This window comes from Pleurodeles waltl, chromosome 5 (genome assembly GCF_031143425.1).
Source record: "Pleurodeles waltl isolate 20211129_DDA chromosome 5, aPleWal1.hap1.20221129, whole genome shotgun sequence".
NCBI lineage: Eukaryota > Metazoa > Chordata > Amphibia > Caudata > Salamandridae > Pleurodeles > Pleurodeles waltl.
This window is the reverse complement of record NC_090444.1, coordinates 10,602,378-10,630,225: the sequence shown is the minus strand read 5'-3', so window position 1 is coordinate 10,630,225 and position 27,848 is coordinate 10,602,378. Positions and strand designations below refer to the sequence as shown.

General features: G+C 43.8%; 1 protein-coding gene across 1 annotated transcript in view; it reads right to left on the bottom strand.

Moving 5' to 3' along the window:
* Nucleotides 1-1,432: 1,432 nt before the first annotated feature.
* LOC138295256 (zinc finger protein 420-like) overlaps nt 1,433-27,848 on the bottom strand; it is a 28,795-nt gene continuing 2,379 nt past the window's right edge. Inside the window, exon 2 of the mRNA XM_069233449.1 lies at nt 1,433-10,228. Within this exon, the coding sequence (XP_069089550.1) occupies nt 8,146-9,822 (1,677 nt within the window). The 5' untranslated portion in view covers nt 9,823-10,228 and the 3' untranslated portion in view covers nt 1,433-8,145. The remainder of the gene's footprint in view (nt 10,229-27,848) is intronic.

The following is a 27,848-nucleotide window of genomic DNA, read 5'->3' as shown; positions in this document are numbered from 1 at the left end:
TCTTGATACAGTGGGTGGTTTCTTCCAAGACGCCCATCTCAGGACATCTGATCAGCTACGATTGGATTATGCCATCCCCCCGGACCAATTTCTATTACAAGGGCAGCTCCTTGCAATGATCTGAACTCAGTGGGGGTGCAGTGGGCAACCACCCCCCCACTCATACTGTGGTACACACTTTATACACTATATGAGGGGGTGTCACCTAGTAACATTGCTCTATAAATCACATAGGGAGCATACAGGGATCCCTTCAACGCATCTTCATCAGGTCTGGGAAGAAGATTTGGAGCAACTGTTACACAACACCAAATAGGCTAGAGCACTGAAGTCACCACCCATCAAGCAATTTCATTAAATGTATGCTTCAAAAATATTCAATAAATGGGGTTGCACTAAGTGTATCTCACACCCCCTCGGTTGAGCTGTATGCTCTGTGGGGCCAGTCTCACCTGTCGTACGTGCCAGGCCCCCGCAGCCGACCTCCAACATGCTTTGGTCCTGTCCCAGCATAGCCAACTACTGGCATGCAATAATTACCACACTGAACACTGTTACATAACTCACAACGCTGAATTCTTGAGACGCCACAGTCTTTGGTATCTTCCCTAAGGGGAAGAATCAGAAAGTGCGGGCATGCTTTGCCAATCTTGCTCTCCTGCTAGCTAAGCAACTTCTCACCATACACTGACATCTCTCCAATGACACAGATCGTTTATCCATTGGGGCTTGGGGGGGGAGCAGAAAGCACTGCGCTACATTGGGAGGAAGCCCAACGACTCTGCCGAAGCCCCAAAGCAGTTTAAGGAGCTGACTGTAGACAACTCTTCCCCCCTTTCACCCTGGTCCACTGTGCTGCTCATAAGTCCCCATGCCAGATCAGAGGTGTTATCTCCCCACCTCTCCTTGAAGTTAAGAATGGTAGGCCTGAGAGCTCCTGTAGGCCTCAACTCGATCACACCGTACTCCCCGTATCCCCAGCCCACGATCTCTCCTGAATGACCACTTTTCGCTCCCATTCATGCACCCTCCCCCTTGCTACCCTTAAAGTTATAAGTTTCTCTTACATTTTCTGGTTCCCCTGCTTACAATAGAGGTTTCTTTTCTCTCACCCTTTTATTATACATCCGCCCTTATGGAGGGCTCAAGATGCTTGTTAAGCTCTTACACTACTTAACACCATAAGGTTTGTGCTTCAATGGGCTTATTACTATTCCAGATATTTCCTACTTTTTGGGTTGTATTTGTCAGACAGTGCATTCATTTTAGTTTGTTTACCATGTTTATGCTTATTTCTGTAATTTACTTGTTCACTGTTATATGACAAGTAACTATTTTCTCCTTTTTCTATATTGTATATGACATATAAAAAGATCTTCACATTAATACATTTTAGTGTTCAATTATCATTGAGTCTGTACTTTCAGCAGAAGTTTATTTTATTACAGATCAGCATGTTATAAAATACACTGTACAGAAGTAGAAATAATACAATTGTTGCCTACATGTGATACATGAGATTGTAATCACTGTTCTAGCTAGAGGCCTCTTATTCACAGGTTGTCCAGCAAACTGTCCTGCAGTGTCTGTATAATGGTGGCAGCTCCTGTCCACCATTAAAGCATAAACCTGATGTACACATACTTCAAGGCTGCAAACCTCCAAGTCCAGTGGCATCTCACTTCATACCAACACCAAAACTTCACCTGTCCTTTCCTGGGCAGTATTGTTAATGAGAGAAATAAAATGCTAACCATAAACAGCTTGAAGATAAGATCCTGGATAAGAAACGCTCTGAACTTTATTATTACAAATTTCTCCAAAACTGTGGATGAGCCCTAAAAGGCCTTGCAGTCAAATCTCACATAACTGAGTAAATAGGCAGATCATTTCTGATCAAGCGTTAGCTATTCCTTTGTAATGAATGTCTAGTCGCACTGAGGACAGTTTCACCATGGAATGCATGTTGACACATTAGGTTCCGCCTGTGAAAAAACACTTTGCAAGAAAAAGTTGTTTCTGCCAATATGGACTACGTGAACAGCACCAGGTCGCATTTATTGCTTCAGTTTCTTCCCGCGGTGGATTTTCCAGATGTTGCATTACTAGCCCATTTGTAATAATTGCTCTGTCACAGGAACTGACCTTCACAACTCACCAGTTACCACACAATACAATTACCACACACCCTTAACAGAGCATATGCCTTTCCCATGCATATGTCTTCACAATGAAAATGTAAGTATTTTGCAGGTAAGTATATTAGGATTTAGATGTGGGCATGGGTATTTGGTGACATTCATATGTTTAGGGTGGGTAGGGGTATTGGTGTGACAAGGGTGGTTTTAGGGTGTTACATCACTCATGACATGGTCAGGGACATAATTCATGGCATCACTCATGACATCTATGGATCCACTCACACCCACATAACCACTCACACACACATACAAGTACTCACAAACACACTCACTGATCCATGCCACTCACACACCCAACTTGCCAATACAGCCACTCACACAGCCACTCACTTCCCATAAACCTCCTCACAGCCACTCACACACCCACTTATTCACCCATACAACCACTCTCACACCCAGTCACTCACCCATACAGCCTCTGAGAGCCACTAACTCACCAATACAACCACTTAAACACCCACTCACACACCCTGGTTGTGTAAATGGCTGTACTGAGAGTGACTAGGTACACGTGGAATTGATTTTCCTCATTGACATATTGAAAAAGAAGAGATTTTAGGCAGGTTAAAATAAAGCCCTTTTGGGCTTAAAAACATCAGGAGTCTCCTGCCTGAATTTGGTATGTTGGCATCTATGGTTGTACTGCCACTGCCTCTTCCTTCTGTCCTCAGTTGTCTGTTATATTGCCACAGCCTCTCTTGCCTGTCCTGTGTGGTTGTTTTTTTTGCCCCTGCCCTCCATGATTCAGTGTGCTGTCACTACCCCTCCCGCCTGTCTAGCGCAGTCCCCTTTTTTTCCTCTGCACCCTCCTCCCTGCCCTCTATTCAACTCCGTGCCCCTGACCTCTGCCTCCCAACATTATTCTAATAGATTGCTAACATTCTTTATTTTGTGGTATTTATTATTACAAAAGTGTGGCATGTCTGGCGTCATATTGATGTAATCAAAACTAATACATAAAGCAAGTTATAAAAATGAGAGGGTCTTATTCCCATACAAATTATGGTTAGAGCTCTAAAAAACTAAAATGAGGACATTTTCTGAGATCTCAAATAGCAACAAAGCACTTTTAAACTATTTGCTATCGTTGTGTTTTTTTTATCCAGTTATCACTTGATTATATGGTACACTTAGGGGAGAGGAAGTGGCATTATGTCCAGAGGCGCAGACTTTGCAATGGGGGAAAAATGTTCAAGTTTCGGCATCAGCTCAACATCCTGTGATTCTGGGAAAATCGCTTAGGGGTATCATTATGACCCCGGCGGTCGGCGGTAATATGGAGGAAAGTGCTGCCAACAGGCTGGCGGTACTTTCCTCTATATTATAACATTGGCGGTTTGGCTGAAGCCAGACCGCCAATGTACCACACCGACCGCCATGGAGGTAACGGCCACTGGGCTGGAGACTTCAATCTCCAGCCCACCGGCCGTCACTTGCCCGCCTGCAGGATTATGACCCCGCCTATCAGTGACAGGGAATCCATTCCCCATCACTTATAGGGGTCTTTCCCAACCCTCTCCCCCTCCACAGGTTACCCCCCTTCCTCTCCAGATCCCCTTCATACCTGCCCCTCCCTTCACATATGCACACACGCATACACACACCCATTCCCACATTCATCCATGCACACACACACACACACACTACATATGTACACACAGACATGCATTCACACAACTCAACATACACGCACTCACACCCCAAAATATGCGCACACATACAACATGCAACACACACCCGCATACACACATGCACAGGCATACACACACACAATACCCCCCCTCCCCTGTCGGAGCACCCACTTACCTGTGTCCAGGTGGTCCTCCGGCAGGAGAAGGGACGGGGCGCTGCTGCCAACAGCAGGGTATGCCAGCAGAACACCGCCAGGCAATATTTATTCTCATAATACGGCCCGCGGTGGTCTACCTTAACGCTATCCGCCGGCATGGCCACAGCCGGATTGCCGCAATCCTTCTGGCGGAAATCCAGCTGTGGTCATATTATGGTAGATGGCTGGTAGCCACACCGACGGTCTTTTGGTGACTGTTGCCGCGGCGGTAGGCGTTTTTTACCGCCATTGTTATAATGAGGGCTTTAATCTCCCCATGCCTAAAACCAAAATCAATGTGTTTTTGTGTAAAGTAACTGATGCACTTGTAAAGAACTCCAATACCTTCAGGTCATGTTTGCTCTACATAAAACTGTTAAAAAAAACAAATTAAGTTTGTTGCACACTTCTGTCATTGGGCTATTCTTGGGGTACATTTGTGCTCTTTTTTCTCTGAAGGGCATCTTTGGAGACTTATTTGTTGTGAAGCTCCCCAATTTCCTCAGTTACTAAAGTTCCTTCGGTCGAAAATGATTCTAGTTTTCCACTTCGTTTCCATCAAGATGGATTTCAGCCCATGCCACTCTTTTCACATAAATTCAGAAAGTTAGCACTCTAGTTGCTCATCAGAACACTGCAGTAAAGCTGCTGATCACGAGGGAGTTAACTGGCAGTCTGCTGCTAGTGTTGAAAGTGCATGTTTCGGTCTGCATGTCACAATGTTTTAATGAAACGGAAGAGAAAGATATTTGAGAACTTAAGTAAAATGTGTCCTAATTTTTCTTTCTACAGTATCATATGTTCTATGACAAAAAGAAGCCTGTCATTTTATTTATTTCTAAATTAAGTGTTTTACGTTTTACCAGTTTGATTCGATCAAGATGGCTTAAGGTGTGCCATTCTTTTTTTATAAGAAATAAATTTAGCTTTAGTTGTTCTTTTGAACACTCTGGAAGGCTGCAGTAGAACACAGAGGAACCAAATGGCAGGCTGCTACTATTGGAAGTACATGTTTTACAGAGAATGTCTGACTTCAAACTCATATGGCTGCAAAAGATAGTGTGAATTTACAGAAAATATGCTCTTGTTTTAGTTTCTGGAGCACCTTCCATAACCTCTATGGAAGAATCATGAGAAACTGTTTTTCTTTTTAATCAAACATGATTCATGAAATCCCAGAAGGCCTTTTCATATGGAAAAAATGAACTTAGAACACACCACAATTCCTAAAATTAATATGATATGGCCAATGAATGATCGTAACAAAAATCTATAATCACCCTTTATATGTTCTCCTTTTTGTGACCCTCAAAAGTGGTCATTCACTACAATACAATTCAATATGTGCTATTGTGTACATAGGTCCCAGTTTGGGTCCCAGCACTTCCTGGTTGATCTCACCATGAGATCTGTGCTTAGCTCTTCTAAAAAATACACATTTCTTTTTCCTTTAATATCTTGAAAACAACTGGACAGATTTAAACTAAATAACAAAAAGTTTGCTTTCTGGACCAAGAGCTACCTTTCTGCCAAATGTGGTGTAATTCAGTCTATAAGTTTGGGCTGTAGTCGTGTTCAAAATACCTATAGGAATTAACACAGCAAACACACGTATTAGCCCCCCACCCTTTTTTATGACCCCCGCTTGATGAATCTCCCCGAAACCTTCCATGTACAAGACCCTAGAGGACACCTTATTTTGGAAAATGTCATGAAGATTTGTCAAATGGCGCCCAAGATACAACAACCATGTAAAAAAATGATTTTCCTACAGAAACTAGGTCCTAACTATAACTACCTTGAGGATGTAGCACAGCAGTCCGAGCAACCGCCCTCCCCCCCCCCCGAGCTGAAGATCCGGGATCGAGCCCTGGCGTCAGTGAAATGTCCTGTGATTCTGGGCAAATCACTTAATCACCTTGTGCCCCTGGCGGGTGATAAGCCACGCTATATAAATCTACATTTCATTTCATATATATATTTATAGATTATGTATATAGATTTCATTTCATATATATATATACATTATGGATATAGATATACACACACACTATATTTTAAGTTCTATACTTACCTGTGACATACATACATTTTCTTCATTTTGCATGGTAAAGACATGCAATGTAAAGGCATATGTGTTGAGGATGCGTTGCAAAGGCATGTGTGGCTGCGTCATACAACCCTTTGTCACATTCAGTATATTCCTATGTGTCGTTCCTGTGTGGAGGACAGGTATTCCAGTAGTAATGACTGTTTAATGTTGCATTTGTTTTGCCTCTGTAAAGGAAACCTTGCTACAATGAGTGCAGTGATATGCATTCTCCACCGTGAGGACTTTCTCCTCTCTTTTGAATTACTGTTAGTGTATTAGCTGGCCCCTGACAAACAATTGTCACTTTCAGTACAGGTATTTAGCTTCTCTCTAGCATGGGCTTTTTGATGTTGTGTTAGGTCTTTCTGTTTTGACTAATGCCTGGACACATTTGCTGTGATATGCGTACTTCATGTCATGACTTTCTCCCCTGTGTGGACTTACATGTTATGTTACAGGATTAATAGAGCGTGTGGCGACCCGTAGGCATCCCAGCACGGGCTGAGGAAAAGAAATGCCCCGCCAAGATCAGAGAAACCTATTGGAATTCAGTTTTTAATGAGGAAGGTCTTGAGAACCTTCAGAAACTCCAAATCATTATCAATGGATCGGATGGCCAGGGGAAGAGAGTTCTAAAGCTTTGTTACATTAGAACTAAAAGACAGTCCGCCGCTTCTGGCTCTTTTAACAGAAGGAACAGTGTCCAAGTGTGAATTTGAAGATCTGAGTGGCCTGTTTGTCGTATAGGGGTTTAGCCAACTGAAGCAGGATTGGTTGGACTGCAAGCACGTAGAGCTCTAGGGCAGTACAGAATGATTTAACTTCAATTCTCTGGATGACCGGTACCCAGTGAAGAGTTGTTAGACCATTTCTGGCTGACTCAAGCCTGAGAAATGCAAGTCAGATGCATGCCACAGCATTGTGCACCACTTGTAATTTCCGAGTGGCTGCCCTAGTCGTGCCCAGGTAAAGTGAATTGCAGTATTCAAGGTGAGAAAGAATCAGAGCCTGGACTACCAGCCTCCTCGCCATCTGAGAAAGTAGCGGAAAAATCTTACGCAGCACGCGCAAGATCCCAAAACCACCGGCCAAGAGTTTAATGGCCCAGTTTCCGCTGTAAATGTTTTATCAAGCCACACCCCCAGACTTTTTACAGCTTTATCAACAGGTTGGGGAGGGTATTTGATGGCACATTAGCTGTGCCTTTCTAATAACTGTTTTGTTGCATTCAGTACAGTCATATCATTTCTATCCTGGGTGAACTTTCTGAGTTCGTGTTACAGTGCTTTTTTAACAATTGTCTTGTCACAGTAAGTGCAGTAATACGGTTTCTCCCCGGTGTGGACTTTCTGATCAAACATTGATCGTTCCCTTCGGTTAAATGCCTTGTCACATTCTATACATTCATACAGGTTGTTCCCAGTGGGGGCTTTCTGATGTTGTTTTAACTCTCCCTTGCTAATAAATGCCTTGCCACGTTCAGTGCAGTCTTCAGTGTGGACTTTCGATGTTGCCTTAGCTCTCCATTTCTTATGAATGCATTGTCACATTCAATACATTTATATAGCCGCTCTTCTGTTGAACATTCTGATGTCATTTAAAAATTTCCTTTGCAATAAATCCCTTGGTGCATTTTGTACATTAATATGGTTTCCCCCTCGTGTAGACTTGTTGATGCTGCATTAGTTTATTCTTCCTGTGGAAGACTTTATTACATTCAATACGCACATAGGATTTCTCTCCATGTGGATTTTCTGATGATGCTTCAGTTTTCCATTTGTTATGAGTGAATTGTGGTATTCAATACATCAATATGTTTCTCTCCTGTATGAACTTTCTGATGTTGCATTAAATTTTGCTTTCTAACAAATTCTTTGTCACACTGTGTACATTCATAGGGTTTCTCTCCCGTGTGAATTTTCTGATAAATTATTAAACATTGTCTTGTAATAAATGCCTTGTCACATTCTGTACATACATATGGCTTTTCACCCACACGTGGATTTTTTATGTATTATAAAAAGTCACCTTGTAATAAATGCCTTGTCACATTCATATGGCCTCACCCCAGTGTGGACATTCAGATGTATTTTTAAACTTTTCTTTTCAATAAATGCTTTGTCACATTCTGTACAGCTATATGGTTTCTCCCCAGTGTGGATTTTCTGATGTCGTTTCAGCTCTCCACGTCTTATAAATGCTTTGTCACATTCAGTGCATTTATATGGTTTCTCTCCAGTGTGGACTTTCTGATGTATTTTTAAAGTTTTCTTTTCAGTAAATGCTTTGTCACATTCAGTACAGCCATATGGCTTCTCCCCAGTGTGGACTCTCTGATGTATTTTTAAACTTTTCTTTTCAATAAATGTTTTGTCACATTCAGTACAGCCATATGGTTTCTCCCCAGTGTGGATTTTCTGATGTCGTTTTAGAGCACTATTTGTTCTAAATGATTTGTCACATTCAGTGCATTCATACGGTTTCTCCCCAGTGTGGAGTTTCTGATGTAATATTAACCTTTGCCTTGTAATAAATGCCATGTTACATTCAGTACATTCATATGGTTTCTCCCCTGTGTGGACTTTCTGATGTTGGGCTAGATATGACTTTCTAGTAAATGCCTTCTCACAATCAGTGCAGTTGAATGGCCTTTCCCCAGTGTGGACTATTTGATGTCGCTTCAGCTCTTCATTTGTTATAAATGCTTTGTCGCATTCTGTACATTGATATGGTCTCTCTCCCGTGTGAACTTTTTGATGTCGCTTCAGTGCTCCATTTGTTATAAATGCTTGGTCACATTCTGTACATTGGCATGGTCTCTCTCCAGTGTGGACTTTTTGATGCTGCTTCAGCTCTCCATTTGTTATAAATGATTGGTCACAGTCCATACATGGGTATGGTCTCTCGCCACTGTGGACTTTTTTATGTCGCTTCAGCTCTCCATTTGTTATAAATGCTTTGTCACATTCAGCACATTGATATGGTTTCTTTCCAGTGTGAACTATCAGGTGGTGTATTAATTGTTGCTTTGTAATAAATCCCTTTTCACATTCAGTGCATTTATACGGTTTCTCTCCAGTGTGGACTTTCTGATGTTGCATTAGGTTTCCACGGGTAATAAATGCCTTGTCGCATTCAGTGCATTCATACGGTTTCTCTCCAGTGTGGACTTTCTGATGATGCGCTAGGTTTCTATGAGTAATGAATCCCTTGTTACATTCAGTACATTTATATGGTTTCTCTCCAGTGTGGACTTTCTGATGCTGTGTTAGGCTTCCATGGGTAGAAAATGCCTTGTTGCATTCTGTACATTCATAGGGTTTCTCCCCGGTGTGGACTTTCTGATGTCGTGTTAGATGTGACTTTATAAAAAATGCCTTCTCACATTCAGTGCACTTGAAAGGTCTCTCTCCAGTGTGGAATTTTTGATGTCGCTTCAACTCTACATTTGTTATAAACGCTTTTCCACATTCTGTGCATTCATATGGTTTTTCCCCGGTGTGGACTTTCTGATGTTGCATTAGGTGTCGATTGGTAACAAACGCCTTGTCACATTCTGTACATTCATATGGCTTCTCACCAACGTGGATTTGATGATGCAGTTTTAGATTCTTCTTCCTTTGGAACACTTTATTACATTCTGTACATTTATATGGTTTCTCCTCTACGTGGACACTCTGATGCTGCATTACGTCTTTCATTGCAAAGAACACTTTCAGTCCATCAATATTGCTTTTCGCCAGTATGATGTTTCTGAAGTGGCACTCGCTCTTGCTCTGTCTAATAAATGTTTTGCCACATTCTTGATAATCATACAGGTTCTCTCCTGTGTGTTCTTCCTGATACCATGTTAGCTCTTCATCGTAATGAGCACCTCATCAGACTTGCTTCCGTAATGTCAGTGTGTTATGTATTCAATGTATATCATCTAATGCCTAAGAGCCAAGTACAGACCTCATTGGCCAGTTTGGGTTTTCTGCTGTTTTGCTTTGGAGAGGCATTAGCCTTCAAAGGAAGAGATTTCCAAGTATACTTTTTTTTACATCACTTCCTACACGAGTGATGTTTAATGGCTTTAACTTTTTTTTATTACTGCATTTATTTCACCTGTTAAATTAAGAAAAAGAAAACAGTGAATCAGGTGAAAGGGATAGTCCATTACAAAAATCTATTGGCATTTAAAGAGACATTTAATTGTCCATACAGATAAGTGCGCTGAAGAAAGTTTAGATTACACTTTCATTGCAAAGATGCAACAGGCAGAGTAAGTGCATCCTAAACTTCTGTGATCTCCTTCTATCGAGGGGTGTGGGCTCAAGGAGTAACCAAAATGCCAGAGAGGGTTCCTTGTTCAGTGAATGAGACCCTCTTCCCATGACACACTACAGTGCTAAATCCATGGAGAGAAGACGTCTCCCTTCTTATCCAGGGAATGCTTTCTATTATCACACAGCCTTACAAATAATACAACATGGAGCCTTTTCCAGTAAATGGACCATGCAATACAGAACATCACAGTCATGACAAGGAACATAAGCAACTGCTGCAAAAAACTCCTTTATACTATCAGGGAGCCTGGGGCAGGACCAGGACAGGAAAAATGAGCCAGTCAAACAATGGGGGGACGGGGAGTTTTAACAAGGTCCTGTGTACAGCCACCCTAATTATAATGAAAACCAATAAGGTACAGTGTTCCTAAAAGAGAGAAGAACAAGAACACGGGTCCTCAAGATGCTTCTAAAATTAGAAGCAAGAGCCCTCACACATCCAATGGATGTCATGCTTCATCATAGGGCTAGCTCTAGTCAGACTGGTGCTGCAATATCTGACGGGCCCCACAGGGGGGCTCTTTGCCAGGGATCTTAAATTTAGAGTGTGTGATGTGACAGATACAGTAGGAGTAAGGTAAACCCACTGTTAGAAATGAAGGAGAGGAAAAGAATAAGATAAAATTGTCTCAAGGACCTCAACAAAAATAGTTTAATTTAGAATTTGAGGATCTTGGTTAAGATTAAAAACCACAAAAGAGTGGGTAAGGAATAATGCTCCACCACTCTAATCATCCAAAAAAGAGGGAACTAACAGGGACACTTTCCTACTAGATAGAATATAGGGTCAATATGTTTCACGCCTTGAGGGTCCAAACGGATCATATGGCGCTTCATTAGGACCAAAACACATAACTCCTAAGCTCTATTAAAAGCCCTAAACTACATTTTAAAGAGCAAGTGTAACTTACTTCAAAAGCTACACAGCTCAAGGCCTAAATAGGTGAGAACCTGTGGACAAAAAAGAAACAAACACAACAATAAAATATCTCTATAGTATGTGTAATCAAAGTGCAATAGACACAAAATAGTGTTGTGACACTGTGTAAATGTGCTGTCATGCTAGGTATAACAAAAACCTCAATAAAAATTCCTTACCCTCCTAAGTTTAGGACAGGGCTCCTTGGGGAAATGCAGACCATTGAGGTCATTCCAAAACTCCTGTTTGCGTTCAAAAGGATGCAAAATATTAGAGACATAGTAATCCATACTCGTCCTAGGACATCTACATCAGAATCTAGACAGACGACATTGTGGCAACTCCTACCGGTACAAGGTCACCACCCATGTGGGAACTGTAATGTTTGTTCACTGACCACTCGTATAGAATCCCAAGATTTACACCCTTTTGGCAGATGGCATCTTTTCAAACATAGCAATTGTAACACACATAATTGCATTTATGTGATCACATGTTCTTGCCAGTTGCGTTATGTAGGAATGCCCACACGACCAGTCACGATCAGAATCAACGAGAATTGTAGTAATATAAGATGTGGCAGGTCAACAACAAAATTGAGTGTTCACTCTCTTGAAACCAAATATAGCCCCAATGACTTATGGTGGGTGATACTTGAGGCCCCGGCTCGCTTACCTAATGGCTCTAAAAGTTTATTTGATAGAGAGCAACAATGGGTTTTCAAATCAGAGACCCACATTAAGGGGTTAAACGATGATATACCATTGATGAGCTTCTTTAATTGCTCCTAGTTCCTCAACATTGTTACCAGCCATGATGTTATTTTTCCTTTTATACCCACCTCCTCTGCTTGTTCCTTTACCCATCTAAAGGATACACTAAGGGGCAAAATAATGACATACTTTGGAGGAGCGTTGATAATCATTGTTTATGTTTTTTTTCCCTTTAATACCCACTCACCTGCTTGTTCCTTATTGACCTACCCGTTAACATTTCTCTATCGATATTATCTTCGAAACACCTTGCATTTTGACACTCCTGATAGTGCTAATATTGAACCACAATTTGTAGCTCTTTCCCTCCAGTTTTACGCTGTAGTATTGATTGTTGCACTTTCGTATATATGACAAGCCACACTGGCATTTCAGCCCTTGACGCCCCCTTTTTCACACATATAAATATCCTTCCCATTTGAATCTTTAGGGGCAGAACTGATTATTTTTTTGACATTTCTGATAATGCCGATATTGAATCACAATTTGTAACTCTTCCCTTCAGTTTTACGTTGTAGTATTGACTATTGCGCTTCTGTGTATGTGACGAACTGTACCGGCATTTCAGCCCTTGACGTCCCCTTTTATACACACAATGATCCTTCTCAATTGAATATTTAGGGGTGGGACTATCTTTGACGTGCCCTGATTTAACGCCTCGATTAGCCGACACCCTTTGCTAAGACCTTTTTGGCCGACGACCGCTGCCATCCTGTCACTTCCAGGAGTGCGGCCGTCGGGTAGGTCTCCGGAGTCAGACCGCTCAGAATATGTGAGTACGCTCGCTTTTTGGTTTCTAGGATGGTTGACTTTCACTCCAGTCTGTCTGACCCTTCGGCATCTCTTCTATTTGCTAAGCATTCGCTTTCCACACCCGAGTATCATTGTTTTTTTGGTAGCGTCCTCCTAAAGTTGAGATTCGAGCATGCAGTCGGAGCCCACACCATGGGTTCCAAAACACTTGCAGGTGTGTCAAATTAATTTCCAAAGGTCCCAACACGACACTCCCTAAACTAAGCAGGGTTCGTCTTTTAGTGGAATACACGTTGCCAGGACCACCACCCCCCCTCCTCGGAATTTTTTTATGACTAATGTACCTAAACTTATCTCTCGGGGGAGAGAAAGGGGAGACTTCTTGATTAACAAAGTCACCCATTGGATTCAACATAGTAGAGGATGTCTCTCAGTAATTAGAAAAGGTATCCTTAGGGCCAGATGGTATAGGTCTGAGTTCACAGTCCGACTGTATTGAGCTTCTTTTAAAAAAATGGGCAGCTAGCTTATGACTTAGTGGCCCTAGATCAAAGAACCAATCCCCCGGATGGGTCTACTGTACAGTTTAAACTCGATCCACCCATTTCTTTTTGTGTGTCACCCCTTCATGATGTTCTAGACGATGGCACTGTTTGTTCTAAGATTGATTGACCCCTAGAGCCAGAGGCACAGGCCTCCTACGATGACTCAATAGCTGTGTAAGCTCCGACAACTGTCTCTGCACTATCAGTTACACAGCGGACATGCCCGACCAGAGAGACAGGAAGGCCCCCACTGCCCCACCTAATGTTGTTGCACCAGCCACCAAGGAAGCCTGTCGACTTTCCACAGGTTCCCTAGATTTCTAGGCAAATCTTCCCCCACTGCTTAATTCTATGACTACCGGGCGGAAAGCAAACATTGTTTCTTGGAATGTGGCAGGTATTAAATCCAAACTTCCATTGCCTCACTGGAATACTTTTATTGATCAATATGACATATGTATTTTTCAGGAAACCTGGCTAATCGAACCTGCCTATAAACTTGGTTATGCAAACTACCATATACCTGCTATTTCCAGTAAGGTGGGTTGTTTATCGGGGGGCCTCCTAATATGGGTAAGAATCGCACTACAGTGTGTAGTGAAATTGCTACCTATTGGCATCTCTGACATTCTTTGTATCAGTCTCAAGGGATCTGGGACCACTGTCACTAACATATTCAACATCTATGCTAGGGGGACAAGGGGGCCAGACCACTCTGCCACCTTGCAGTCTCTTGAGACCCAATTGGATGAGAGACCCTCCAAACATGCCATCGCAGCGGGGAACTTCAATGTCACTTTCGAACCCCTCGGTCTGGATAATATGGGCGATTTCCTGGAAGAAGATAACCTATGGCACATACCTAGGCTTGAGCTCCCCCCATTAAGAAGTGGCACCAGGCTTCCCTGCAACTAAATGCCTTGACCCTCAGCCAAGGCCTGAGGGCAGTCAATGGAAGAACTAAATCCGACAGACATGCCGCCCACACGTTAATTGGCACACAGGGGAAGAGTCACAGCAACTATATTCTGATGGACCTCAGACACTGGCATTTGGTAGATGACATGGTAGTCCGGACCCAAATGGACAGTGACCACAATCCACTCTGTTTCAGTTTAGAACCCCCTTGGGGAAAGGCGACAACTACCACCAAAGTAACTAAGGTGGCTCAGGCTGAGAACAGAAGACGGCGACTAAGATGGAGCAAGGTTGTCCTGCGAGACGACATTCTCTTTACCATCAATCAAACTCTGACACACTCTGTAGCATTGATATCCACGATGGAAGAGGGAAACTGTTCCTCTCTACTAGATGTACATGGGTTCTTCAAAAGACTGGAACTGCTACTAACCATGCCAGCTGCCCACAATACTCGTAGCGCTCTACCCGCAAGGGAGATAGCTGGTTCAATCGAGACTGTCGGTTGGCCCGAACAAACCTAATTAGTGCAATTAAGCAATAAGATGTTGCCTGAGTTAGGACTCTGTGGAACCAGTATAGGCAGATGCAGAACAAGGCCAGGAAGAACTGGGAGGAGGAAAGAGGGCCGCTTATGAACGCAGGGACTCTAAATCCTTTTGGCTTATGGTAAGCAAAAGAAACCAAAGGGGAGTTCCCACAATTGGCAATAATATCCAGCCCTCAGACTGGTTCCAACATTTTGACTCCTTCTATAATGTCGAAAGCCAATCTGCAACCACCTCTACCCCTTTACTTCCACCCCAGCCGAATACCATCCATTGGGATGGTTTGTTTACCCTGGGAGACATCCGAGATGCAATAAATAACAGTACATTTGAGAGCTGCTGGCACCTGATGGCATTCCCGGCGACCTTTTTCTCCACGACATCGAGAAATGGGCTGAGTACATCCTCCTTATATCCAATGACCTGGACCCTAGAGATAAACTCTGGGAGGTCCTCAACGAGATGGGAATGCCTCCAGGACTCCTGACCATAATCATTTGATTACATGAAGCCAACTTTGCAAAAGTATGTTGGTGGAACCAGGGTGACCTCACCGATCCGATCAAGGTGGTCAGGGGAGTTCGGCAGTGTTGTGTACTAGCTCCAACCCTCTTCTCCCTATACTTGAACCAGGTCGTCCAAAACCTCACATCGCAGCCCTCTGATGCAACAGCCCTAGGCAACAAAAAGAATGTGACACTTCTGTTCACAGATGATAACCTGATAGTATCTAAAACCCTGATGGGCCTCCAATCCTTGCTGAATCGATTTGACGATTTCTGCTCCAAGAGAGGCTTAGAAATTAACACCTCCAAAACCAAGTTAATGGTTATTAACCCACACAGATCATATAGGGGGAACCTTTACCTGGGTGGATCTGAATTAGAACGAGTTAACACCTTCGAATATCTGGGGATCAACATATCAGACTCAATGTTCAGGAAAACTCATATTAATTCTATATCATTAACATTTAGCCAGATGGTGGGCATCATTCTGAGGGAGTGTAGTGAAATGGGTGTTTTGACCACTGATGCATGTTGCACCACTTTGCACCTGGCCTAGCTGTCTAGTGTTCACCAGTTACAGACTCCATTTTGTGTTCAGTTTAGCCTTAACTTAATTCTGCCTATTGACTTTATTGTAGCATTAGACACTGCCATGTTAAAGGCTGCCAGTGATTTTCCACGTTGTTTGTCTGTTTTCGTGCTTTTTCTCACCAAGGGCTTTGGCTGATAAGAATGTACTCAGACGGCAGGGAATGGCCTTGTTTTTACTTGACATCATGGGATTGTGCCCAAATCCCAATGTGTTATTTTCAAAGCATACCTAAACTAGCTAGCATGTTTGAATACTTCTTGTGCAACAGGAGGGGTTTTTCCATATAGCTCCTTCTTTGGTTTTTTAAGATATAAAAGAGACCCAGTGCGACAGTGAGGGATTCAGAGACCTCAGTCAGGATTCAGACGTCAGATGCCTGACATAGGTTTCCCGTGAGGGTAGAGATCTCTCTTTCTCTTTCGCAGTCGAACGGGGCCATCGGCTTGCTGGCAGGAGAAAGATGAAGCACCTGACAGGTCCTACAGTGATGCATTTTTTATTAGTTATTTGCTTTGCACTATAATATAGATACATATATTTGCTGTGTATATTGCAGTGGAGAATCGTTTTGGTACATTTTCATTTCATTGATTTTGACTATTTTTAAACGTGTGCTTTCAACATGCTAATCTCCCATTTTAGGAACTTTGCATAGTGCCTTCTTTGGCCTAAAAAGTGCATTCCAGAGATTTTTGTCAGCTCGGTCATTAATGAAAACCAAAACAGGGAGCACCATGCATCCACTACACGACCAATGGCTGCTGCTCTCCAGATCTAGAAGATGAAGTCTGTCAGCGCTGCACTTTACGGGACTAAACCCTGGGGCTTCGAGGATGTAAAGGAGCTTACCCTTTTAGAAAACACATTTATGAGAAAGCTCACCTCCCTGCTCCCTAGTACCCCGCTTCTTCCTTTGCACTTGGATCTGGCCTGTAAACCATTAGTTGCTCTTAAACCGCTGTTGTTTTGGAGGAGAATCATGGCAACTCTTGAACTTTCCTCTTATGCCACCGCGTTCAGGGAAGTGTATTCTTTGGATACATCCAACAAGAACAAGTGGATCAACCTAGTCAAGTCATCATTGATTGCCATTGGGATGGGAGACTCATTGAACTCCTCATACACAGGATCACCACAGACTAAAGAAAGAGTGAAATCTAGTTATTGGGAGTGGGTAATCCATTCTGAATACCGCTCGCTCTCATCAGGGCAACTAACTAGTGAGTTTCTGGACTTTAAGTCTACCTGGCTGCTAGAACCTTACTTGGATAGCATTCTAGATCTGACTGACAGGAAGATTTATATGCAATTTAGATTTGGATCCCTCCCTATTAAAACTTTTACTAATAGATGGCAGAGTAGGGCCCCTAGCAATAAGTCATGTCCCATGAGTCAATCGCCCATGTCTTCTTCGTATGTCCATCTTACACTCACATACGCAGGAAATGGCTTGCTCCAACCTGCAAACAGCTGGGGACCCGAGATCATGCAGCAGCCATGAGAATTTTAAAATCAGACTCGTGTCTGTACATTGCCTTTGCAGTTGCCAAATTCCTAGGAGGAATGTGGAGCATCAGAAGGAAACTGGTCAAGATTGCCTAGCTCCTATGCCCCTGTAGTCCTACTTGCACTTTCCAGCCCCCATATTGGATTTTGGGACTGTTTTCCTTTTGATTGTATTGCTCCTTGTGCATTGTTTTGATTTATTTTAAAGCACAATGTATGATTCTTAATGTATTATTCATTGTGTGTTATGTGACTTTTATGGCATTGGATGCCAAAATAAAGTTTTATATTTATAGAATTCAGAACAGAGAGACTGTCAATAATATTAATGAGGCAGTGTATGGACTATACTGCTTTAATAGGACGGCTGTTATTGGGAGAAAGGCTGTTGCATTGTCTAGGCGCTATCAATAATATATCTGCTGGGTGTTCTCATTAACCAAGTAACTTTGAATGTCATCAGAAACAGGATTAATCAAGACACTGACTAACAAGAACGCAGGGTCATCTCAGCATTATTAGTAATGGAAGAGTAAAGAAGGCCTGATCCAAACAATTAACAGACACAACGCTGACGGTGCTGTAAACAAAAGTCTGAGTCACCAAGTAAAATTAACTACTGTAACTGCAAATTACAGGTCTTATTTTGTCATTTCAGGGATGATATCTGATTCAGGGGCTGTGTTGTGCTTTTATGACACCATGAGTGAGGTGCCACGTATTATAATTTGCTATGATGCCACACATTGTTGCATTTTTCAGAGAATGTGACACAATTAAGTGCGAGACCTGGACTTTTTATAGCTTTGGCTTCACAGCAGAGAGATTTTTCTTACATGCAGTGTATAATATATGTGCCCTATATGCTTCTGGGGGTCAAATGTCCCCCGGTCTGCTAGAGGTGAGTCACAGCAGAGAACAAGGGACCCGCAGAGGTGCCTGTGACTTCTGTCTAGTGCCTCTCTCATGTCCTCCTCTCTTACACCCACACCTCTCCTGTCCCTATTTCTTGCACCCACAGATCACTTGTGTCCACATCTTACACCCATGCCTCTCTTGTGACCCCATCTCTTGCACCTACACCTCTCTCATATCCCCATCTTACACCCACACTTCTCTCCTGTCCCCATCTTTTGCACCACACCTCGTGTCCCTATCTCTTGCACCCACACCTCTTGTGTCTCAATTTCCTGCACACACACCTATCTTGTGTCCCCATGTCTAGCACCCAGGGGGTCTGTTCACTGCCTGTCACTTGATACGTCCTTGTGTCCATTACAACTCACAGACCTCAACACTCGGATTGGTTTGAAGAATGATTCTACCTTTGTTATGAAAGATAAAGATGGAAGAAACAAAAGGGGAAGTGGCAGAAACAGAGAGAAAGATGAAGAGTGTGGGAGAGAGGGAGGCAGCAGGGAGGGACGGGGCAGTGGGAGGCAGAGGGGGAGCCACTCGGTGTGCCTGTGTGTCTGCTAACTTCATTAACCCACATGTATTCTTAGGGCTGGCGTGACAGTGCAATGGTACCTTTTAACCTGCTCCAATATTATCCTACAGTTCTTAGATTCCATACATGTACACATTCATTCACATGCTATATACTTGTAATGCTTTATACTGCCATACAACATTCTTGTAAAACCAGACCTATTGGCATTGTGAATGCTTGTTGTGCTTGGTTTCTCTATCTGCTATGCTTTTTCAAACCTGTTTCTCTTTCTATTTGCTGTCTCACTAATTCTTTTTTTTTTTTAACCACTAGATCTAAATTACATTTGTTTGAATCAAATAATTTCAACTTGTCACAGGCTACCCAACAGCACCGCCTCCACCATCTTCAAAACCAGCTGCATCTACAAAGCCATAAAAACCAACACATGCACATATCTGCTTGCCAGGTTCATCACTTCCAGTGGCTCTTAATTCTGTGGCAGGACCGGAGGCTCAGATTATGCTTCTCTTCCTTTACTACTCAAATTTCAGTAGCCAATCAAAATACAGAAAAAGTTAACTACATTCCCCACCATGCTTTACACAACATGTCCACCAATCATCCGCCTCCGACCCTATTAGAATCCATAATACTAAGGAGAACTCCTCTTTCTTTGCTGCTCTTCGGCGAGGTAAGTACTCACTTTTTGTATCTCTTTATAACTCGTTCTTGTTTGTGGGATTCCTGTATTGGGGATCTTGGTTTCAGCGGCGCACGCGGTTTGGTTGCTGCGGCGCCCTTTGTGATTTATTTCTTGGCTTTGTATCCATTTCCCTCAGGTTTCTCCATAGTGGGCGGGGTTCCGCGTCCCTTGACGCGCCTGGTTCCCCGGATCTTGCAGGTGAGTTTGCCTTGGTTATTTTGGGTTCCCTGGTCCTCTGGGCCCCCTGCTAAATTTTAGTTCACGCTTCAGCGCGTGACCGTGCCTTCCCTAGTGCGGTCCGGTTCGGAGAGTGTAGCCCAAATCCTACTAGATCTACTGATTGGGCTACGTGCATTCCGTTGTCCGTTTCTCCTCCTCCCGGACGTTGACAGCACGTCGGATTCGCTTGTTTTGCGCATTCCTGACGTGCCCGTGATCGGTGTAGACGCCTGGCTCTGGCTGAAATAATGGAGCAAGCCCTGCATTCCTAGCGGTGTGCACATTTACGGGAAAGTTCATTTTGACAGATAGAGGCTCTCCTTGACGCCCTCATAGCTTATTTGGGGGGCTGCAATAATTTGTAACAGCGGTGGCTGAGGAGCCCTGTTAGGAATTTTTTCCTCTTGCACCTGTGGTGGCTCCCCCCTTGTTTAGTTCAGTGTCCGACATGGGTTGATATTTGCCTGTTTACGCAGTGCATTGGGTTACAATGACCGAGTGGCTGCCTTTTGAGGAGGAGGAATTTGGGCAAGGTTATGAGGAAGCCCTCGGTATTCAGTTGGGAGAAGGCCTGTCTGAGGTTATTAATGCCTCAGTGCAGCAGTCTCTTAGCAGGGCTTTGGCAGTTTCCATATGGCAAAAAAATCAACCAAGCTGTTTTGGCAGCTTTAAAGCCCCTCACGCAGCAATTTGAGTGCTTTGTCAAGAAGCAGGGGTTGGTTCCCTTGACAGATGACAAGTTGACGGACGAAGGCACTTCAGTTGCAGCTAAACCGAAATCTCAAAACCACATCGGGGTCTCATGATGGAGCCATATCGGCTCTGACCCAGTCTTCTTCAGATCGCGTGTACTGCTCCCTTCCGTCTTCTTCCAAAGGATCGCCTCTTGAGGTTGAAGTTTCGTCTGTTTCAGACACAGCCACTTCCAACTCCTCTCAGTCCATTAGCTCCTTGCATAAGCGCAAGAGGGCTAGGAAGTCGGGTTCTTCTCACACCAAGGAAAGGCCTAAGTCTCCTTCCAATCTGTTTCAGTTTAACCCAGAGGATATTATTCATCCTCACTCTGCTGATTGGGCCCCGGAGCAGGCCGTGGCAGATTATCTCCATGATAAATTAAGGAAAGGCTTCGACAAGGAGGTGCGTAATAGGTTGCGGGCTGAGTGCCCTAGGCCGGAAAATCCGGACAAGGTGGCGGAGACGCTGGACATTGATCCCAGCATGCTTACTTTCCTTAAGAAATTTGCCAAGGATCCCAAAAAAGGCATTGACAGGGCTTGGTGCTTGTGTCAAGACAAACTTTTGGACCTTTCAGGTGCTCTGGCCAAGATTTGGGAAATGAGCTAAGGAGACTGGCGCTCCGATTGACCCTCGTACTCTGGCTGAGTGGGCGCAGAGTGCGATTTGTTTGTTAGGTAATGCTAACTGCGCCATATCAACAGAAAGACGCAAGTCTCTCCTTATAAGAATTGATTCCGCCTTGACGGAGTTAGCGGCTGCGGATGCAGGTCCCCTGGCGGAAGGTCGTCTTTTTGGCGACACGTTTGTCAAGGACATCGCCAAGTATGTGACCACTTTTACTACCCTAGATAAGGCGCTGGCAAACCTGAAAAAGGTTTTCCATTCGGCCCTTTTTGGACGGGACGGGTGAGGCAGGGGCTGCTCGTCAGGTCGTTTGAATTTCCAAGGATCCCAGCGAGGCTCCTTCAGTCGAGGCCATGATTATGCCACAGGAGGCGCTTTCTTCCCCTCTCACTCTTGTTTCCTTCGTCGATGTGGACAGAGAGGTGGTTCAAGAGCCAACATCCAGTCAAGTTTGTCCGCAGGTGAGACTTCAAGATTGTTCTCTCATTCAGTTGGGGGATCGTGTGCAGTATTTCCTCCACAACTGGTGTTGTGTGACTCAGGATGCATGGGTGTTGCAGACCGTTCAGAGTTTCCATTTGGAGTTCTTTCAGACTCCACAGCAGGAGAGTATTCCTCCTCTCAATGTTTTCCTACAAGACACCAGCGTGATCGACTCCGAGATTCAGGCTTTGTTTCAGAAAAGAGCGATTGCTTTCTGCGAACCCCAACTTTCTGGGTTCTGCAGCAACATCTTTCTGGTCCAAAAAAGAGGAGGAGGGCATCGGTTGGTATTAAACCTACGTGAATTCAACTCATTCATCGTCTACAGGCACTTCAAAATGGAGGGTCTTCATCTGTTACCAGATCTTCTTCAGACGGGAGACTGGTTGATGCGATTAGATCTCAAGGATCAGGGGTGTGGAATTTATTAAAATATCTACTTGTCCACGGGACAGGTTGCTTCTCAAATCTACTTGTCCTGTAAAAAGATCTACTTGTCCCTTTGGTGCCATGTAGTGTGGCGCCAAATTATAGCAGCAATCTCATTATGTAAGAGCTCTGATAATAGCCTCTCTGATTATGCCATGGCTACTACCATAGTAGGGCTTGAATACTAGCAGTTTCAATCCCTACTGTAGCAATTTCCTTATTTTTCCACCTTTCTGCAGATCTGCATACTGGGGCTGGAGGAAGCAGTAAGCAATAGTTCCAGGGCTGGAATGCCTTTGAGTCTGCAAACCTACTAACCTGCATGTTTTAAAGATTTTCACCAGCTTCTCTCTAAAATTTTCCCATAATAAGAAAGGTTGGACATTTACTCCTGACAATGGCAGAATTAGAACTTCTTCCATGGTTGGGAAGAAAGTGGCTGGAGGGAAAATGAACTTGCAAATGCTCAATAGATTTTCACATGAGCAAATCTACACATGCGTATTTACCCATGCTAAAATACAGTTCACAAATATTTTATAGGGGTACGACATATACCATGGGTGCACTTTTGTGACTTTCTTTAAGAATTTGGGGCCACATGTAGGTAGGTTCAGATTTGTGACCCGCAAATTGCGAGTCGCAAATCCGAATGTAGGATGGTGTCCCTGACACCATCCGTGATTCGCAAGGGCTTCGCAAATGCTCACCTCATGAATAATCATGAGGTGGGTCGCAATTTGCGACCTCCTTGCGAATGGCGGCCTCACAGGGATGGTGGCCTGCTGGAGACAGCAGACCACCATGTCTGTGACTGCTTTTCAATAAAGCAGTTTTTTTTTTGTAATGCAGCCCGTTTTCCTTAAAGGAAAACGAGATGCATTACAAAAACGAAAAATGAAACGTTTTCGTTTCATTTTTTCAGAGCAGGCAGTGGTCCGCAGGACCACTGCCTGCTCTGTAAAAATGTTTACAGTGACATTCACAATGGGGAAGGGGTCCCAGAGGGACCCCTTCCCTTTTGTGAAAGTATTAGCACCCATTTGAAATGGGTGCAAACTGAGATTGGTTTGCGCCCGCATTCGCAAAACAATCCTACATTGCACTGCGAGTCGCAATTAGGAAGGGAACACCCCTTCCTAATTGCGAGTCACAAACCCGTTTTGTGATTCGGTAACCAGGTTACCGAATCGCAAAACTGGGTTTGTGCATCGCAATGTGCTTTTTGCACGTTGCAAACAGCGAAAGTCGCTGTTTGCGACATGCAAAAAGCTACCTACATGTGGGTCTTGGTCCCTAATTAGGTCTGGTGTTAACAAAGACATTTTGTTTTTATTAAACTTCTATTTCTCTCTCTTTCAGCTGGCTTTACTGTGAGTGATCGCATTCTTCTCTTCCACAAGGAGCATATTGGCACACAAAGTAGTTTTGTTCAGTGTCAGGAACTACAGTGGCAATCAGTGACGTAATGAAACTGGAGGGTGCCCCTTTGCAAAGAACATGGAGGAGCCCCCTCTCCAGACTCACTCAGGGCAGGTGCTGTGCTGAAGGGGCCCCCTGGAGGGCGGCTGCGGGGCCTTTGTTATGCCACTGGTGGCAACATGTGCTTTTAGAGTTCAAAAACGTTTTGGGGGGTTTTTGCCAGTGTTTGTTACAATGTTGAGGACCTGGTAGCTCCCACAACAATAAAGTGTTACAAAAGCCATGTCAAAACAAGACACGCATTGATGAAACTAAAAGACTTATAAAAATATGTCAGATCAGTTGGCTTTGTCAGTGTTTGTTTATTTTCATGCTTCCCATAATCGTGTTGAAAATGGTTACGCTGATTTTCCATTAGAAATATTTTTGGGAAATACTAGCATGCATCAAAACATTTTACTAAATGACACTTCATTTGCATATAATCAGAGAGCATTCTGGGAGCATTATACTTAGCCTCATAGCCTAAACTTTTCAAACATGTGTATACACGTTTTTTTTTTTTTGTACTTGAACCAACGTCAGTAGTGAAGTGTGACATTAAAACATTTATTTACAGCACTCACCCTAATAATGAAGGTTTTCAAATAATGAACCATAAATACAAGTTCGAATAGCATTATCTTTTGGAAACACATTACCTCAACTGCAAAGAGTTCCACTCTCTGTAAACAGGCGGCCAAAGGGTTTGTGCTGCAGAGGGTTGGGTCTACTTGTCCCAAGGACAAAGTAAACATAAAATCTTGTTGCCCTTGACCCCAAACAAGATGTCCCGGGCGTCGGGCGATAGGAATTCCACATCCCTGAGGATGCATATCTGACTGTTCCCATTTGGCACCCTCACATTTGTTTCCTCTAGTTCACGTGGAGGGGCAGTTGGATGGAGTATTGGGTCCTGCCTTTCAGGCTCTCTTCTGCGCCTTGGTGTTTCACCAAGCTGCTCAAGCCTGTGGTTGCACACCTGAGGGAGAAAGGGACCTGCTTGATCATTTATCTGGACGATATTCTGATCATGGCGCAATCCCAGGAGTTCCTCAAGCAACACGGGCTCACGAGGATCTCCCTTCAAGGCCTGGGTTTTGTCATAAACGAAAAGAAATCGATGCTTATTCCATCCAGGACTGTAGAATTCTTAGGTTTGGTGATCGATTCAGAGAGGTCACTATTGGTCCTTCCCAAGTCCAAGCTTCGGCACATCAAGAAGGAGCTTCAGGTGGCATTAGCCAAAACCTCATTGTCCCTGAGGAAAATCGCTCAGATTGTGGGTCTGCTGGCCTCTTCAATTCAGGCAATTTTTCCAGGGCCTCTTCACTACAGAACGTTACAGAGACTCAAGATCCGCCATCTTCCGAGAGGCTTGACCTATTCAGATTTGGTTCCTCTGACGGACAAAGTTTGCTTGGAGCTCAATTGGTGGTTAACGCACGTCGATGCGTGGAATAGCAGAGCTATATTCAGCCCCCAGCCGGAGACGGTGATAGAATCGGATGACACCCTTTGGGGCTGATGGGCAAGATGCGGGGACATCTCGACAGGGGGAGATGGCCTCAGCAGGAAATCAGTTGCACATCAATTGCCTGGAGTTGTTAGCGGGGTCTTTTGCAATAAAGACTCTATCGCCCAAGAAGGTTTTGTGTTCCATTCTTCTGCGGAAGGACAATATCTCAGCAGTCAGGTACATCAACAAATTGGGGGGCACCAGGTCACTTGCCCAGGCCGAGATAGCCAAAGATTTTTGGCATTACTGTTTGAAACACAGACTTCTGGTAACCGTGGAATATCTTCCGGGTCAGATCAATGTCGTAGCGGATTGGAATTCCAGGTACCTCAGAGATTACAGCGACTGGAAGCTCCTGCCCCAATTATTCCTTTTGATGCAGCAACTGTGGGGCCCATGCAAGATAGATCTCTTTGCCTCATGTCTGAACAACCAGATCGAAGATTTTTTCAGTTGGAGGCCGGATCCGTTGCCTAGACCCATGGATGCTTTCCTTCAGGAATTGGGCCGGGTCCCTCAATTATGCTTTTCCTCCCTTCGCCAGGATTCCGAGGGTGTTGACTCAGATCAAGCGGCAGAGAGCAGATGTAATCCTGATCACTTCGATTTGGAGAGCTCAGCCTTGGTTCCCGTTACTTCTGGAACTGGCGTGCGACTCTCCCCTATACCTTCCTTGGTCTCCAGACATGCTTCTGGGTACACAGGGCGAGAGGCATCCTCTAGTACTGGAGAGGCAGTTGCAGCTGATGGCTTGGAGGCTTTCAGGCAACAGTGGCACTTGGCAGGCATTTCGCGGTCTGCTGAAAAATGTATCAATAGGGCTTGGGCGCCCTCCACTAGGAAGGCGTATTTCTCTGCTTAGAGAGTTTGGACGGGTTGGTGCCTGGAACAACATTTGGATCCCGTGACAGCCGGGATTGTCCAAATCATGATTTTTTTGTCGCAGAAAGCAGAGGAAGGATGGTCGTACAGGTCGGTAAATACTTTTAGGTCAGCCATTTCTGCTGGCCATGTCAAGGTCGAAGGCATTCCAGCAGGCATGCACCCCGTGGTGACTAAGCTTCTTAGGGGTGTGAGAGTTTCCAATCCTCCTTCTCCCAAGTATACGTTCTTTTGGGACGTGAACTTAGTTCTTAACTTGTTTGAGAGATGGCCAGACAATTCAGCTTTGTCAAGGAAGCAATTGTCAGCAAAGTTAGCAATGCTTTTATGCTTGGCAGCCTGTCGAAGATCTTCGGACGTGAAGGCTCTGGATCTTGCAGGTAGAGTTTTTACACCGGAAGGTGTTTCTTTTTCGATCTTTAGAAGGACTAAGACAATGTCTACAAGTATAGGATACTTTGCATTCCCATTTTTTTAAAAGTTGTGTGTTGTCAATTGTTTAAAAGAATATGAAAAGTGTACTAGATTACTCAGGTCGAATCTGACGGGTCAATTGCTGATTTCACTCCGTAAGCCTTTTAAACCTGTCTCTGCAGCTACCATTGCTAGGTGGTTGCGCCTTGTAATGGTTGAAGCTTGTATTGATACGCATTTATTTGGAGGGCACTCAGTTCGGGGTGCGATGGCATCAAAATCTGTACAGTTGGATGTGTCTGTGCAGGATATTAATCAGCTGACTGGGCCTCGGACTCTACTTTAAAGCAGTTTTATTACAAGCCAGTAGGTGATTTTGCATCTAGAGTGTTTCAGGCAGCTTTGAACTAGCATAATCTGAGCCTCCGGTCTTGCCATAGAATGTTAAATTTGCTAGCAGTCGCGCCAAGAATTTTCAATTTTATTAAGGACACGGAGGCAAGGATTATCCCTCCCAAGGATTTATTTGCTGTTTCAAGTGGCAATATGTTAATTGCAGACTATATTTGGATATGTTTTAATGTGCCCTTCCGAGTTATAAAGCTGATGTTTAGGATGACCATGCTATTATTATTATTTCTCCATTTTTTCCTAGGATCGGAGCAACAGGGAAATCCTTTCCAGTGAATCATGGTGGGACATACTATCTGTGGTGAACGATCGCCTTCAGGCAGTTGATTTTCCTTTGTGGATGTTTTTCCAAGTTCTTGGTTTATGATGCAGTTTCATGAAGCAAAGAAAGAGGAGTTCTCCTTAGTATTATGGACTCTAATAGGGTGGGAGGCTGATGATTGGTGATCATGTTGTGTAAAGCATGATGGGAAATATAGTTAACTTTTTCTGTATTTTGATTGGCTGCTGAAATTTGAGTAGTAAAGGAAGAGAAGCATAATCCTCGCCTCCGTGTCCTTAATAGAATTGAAAACTCTTGGCGCGACTGCTAGCAAATTTAACACTCACCCTCAGCCATTACATGTTGTTATTACAACAAAATAACAGTCCGCCTACTCTCTCAGAACCCAGCTTCCCTTCAATCACTCACTGATTGCATTTTTGCCTTTAATCCTGCACTGGGCTCCAAAACCTTTTGGCTATGTCTGCGTCATACAAATAGTGCATATATAAGTACACACTGGGCACAAGTCGAGAGTACACGTGGGTAGATGGTGTCTATCCACTTTTTTCACAGGTGGATGGCGTCCACCCTGCCAAGAGATTGGGCCCCGGAGAAATACGCAAACATGTCCTAGTGTAATTTTCAGTCACTGGGACACAATCAGCAACACCTGCACATTGTCTTTTATTAGCTTATAGCAGCAACGTGCAGGCAGTGGGCTTATCAGATTCCAGCTCGGCCCATAACAAAGGG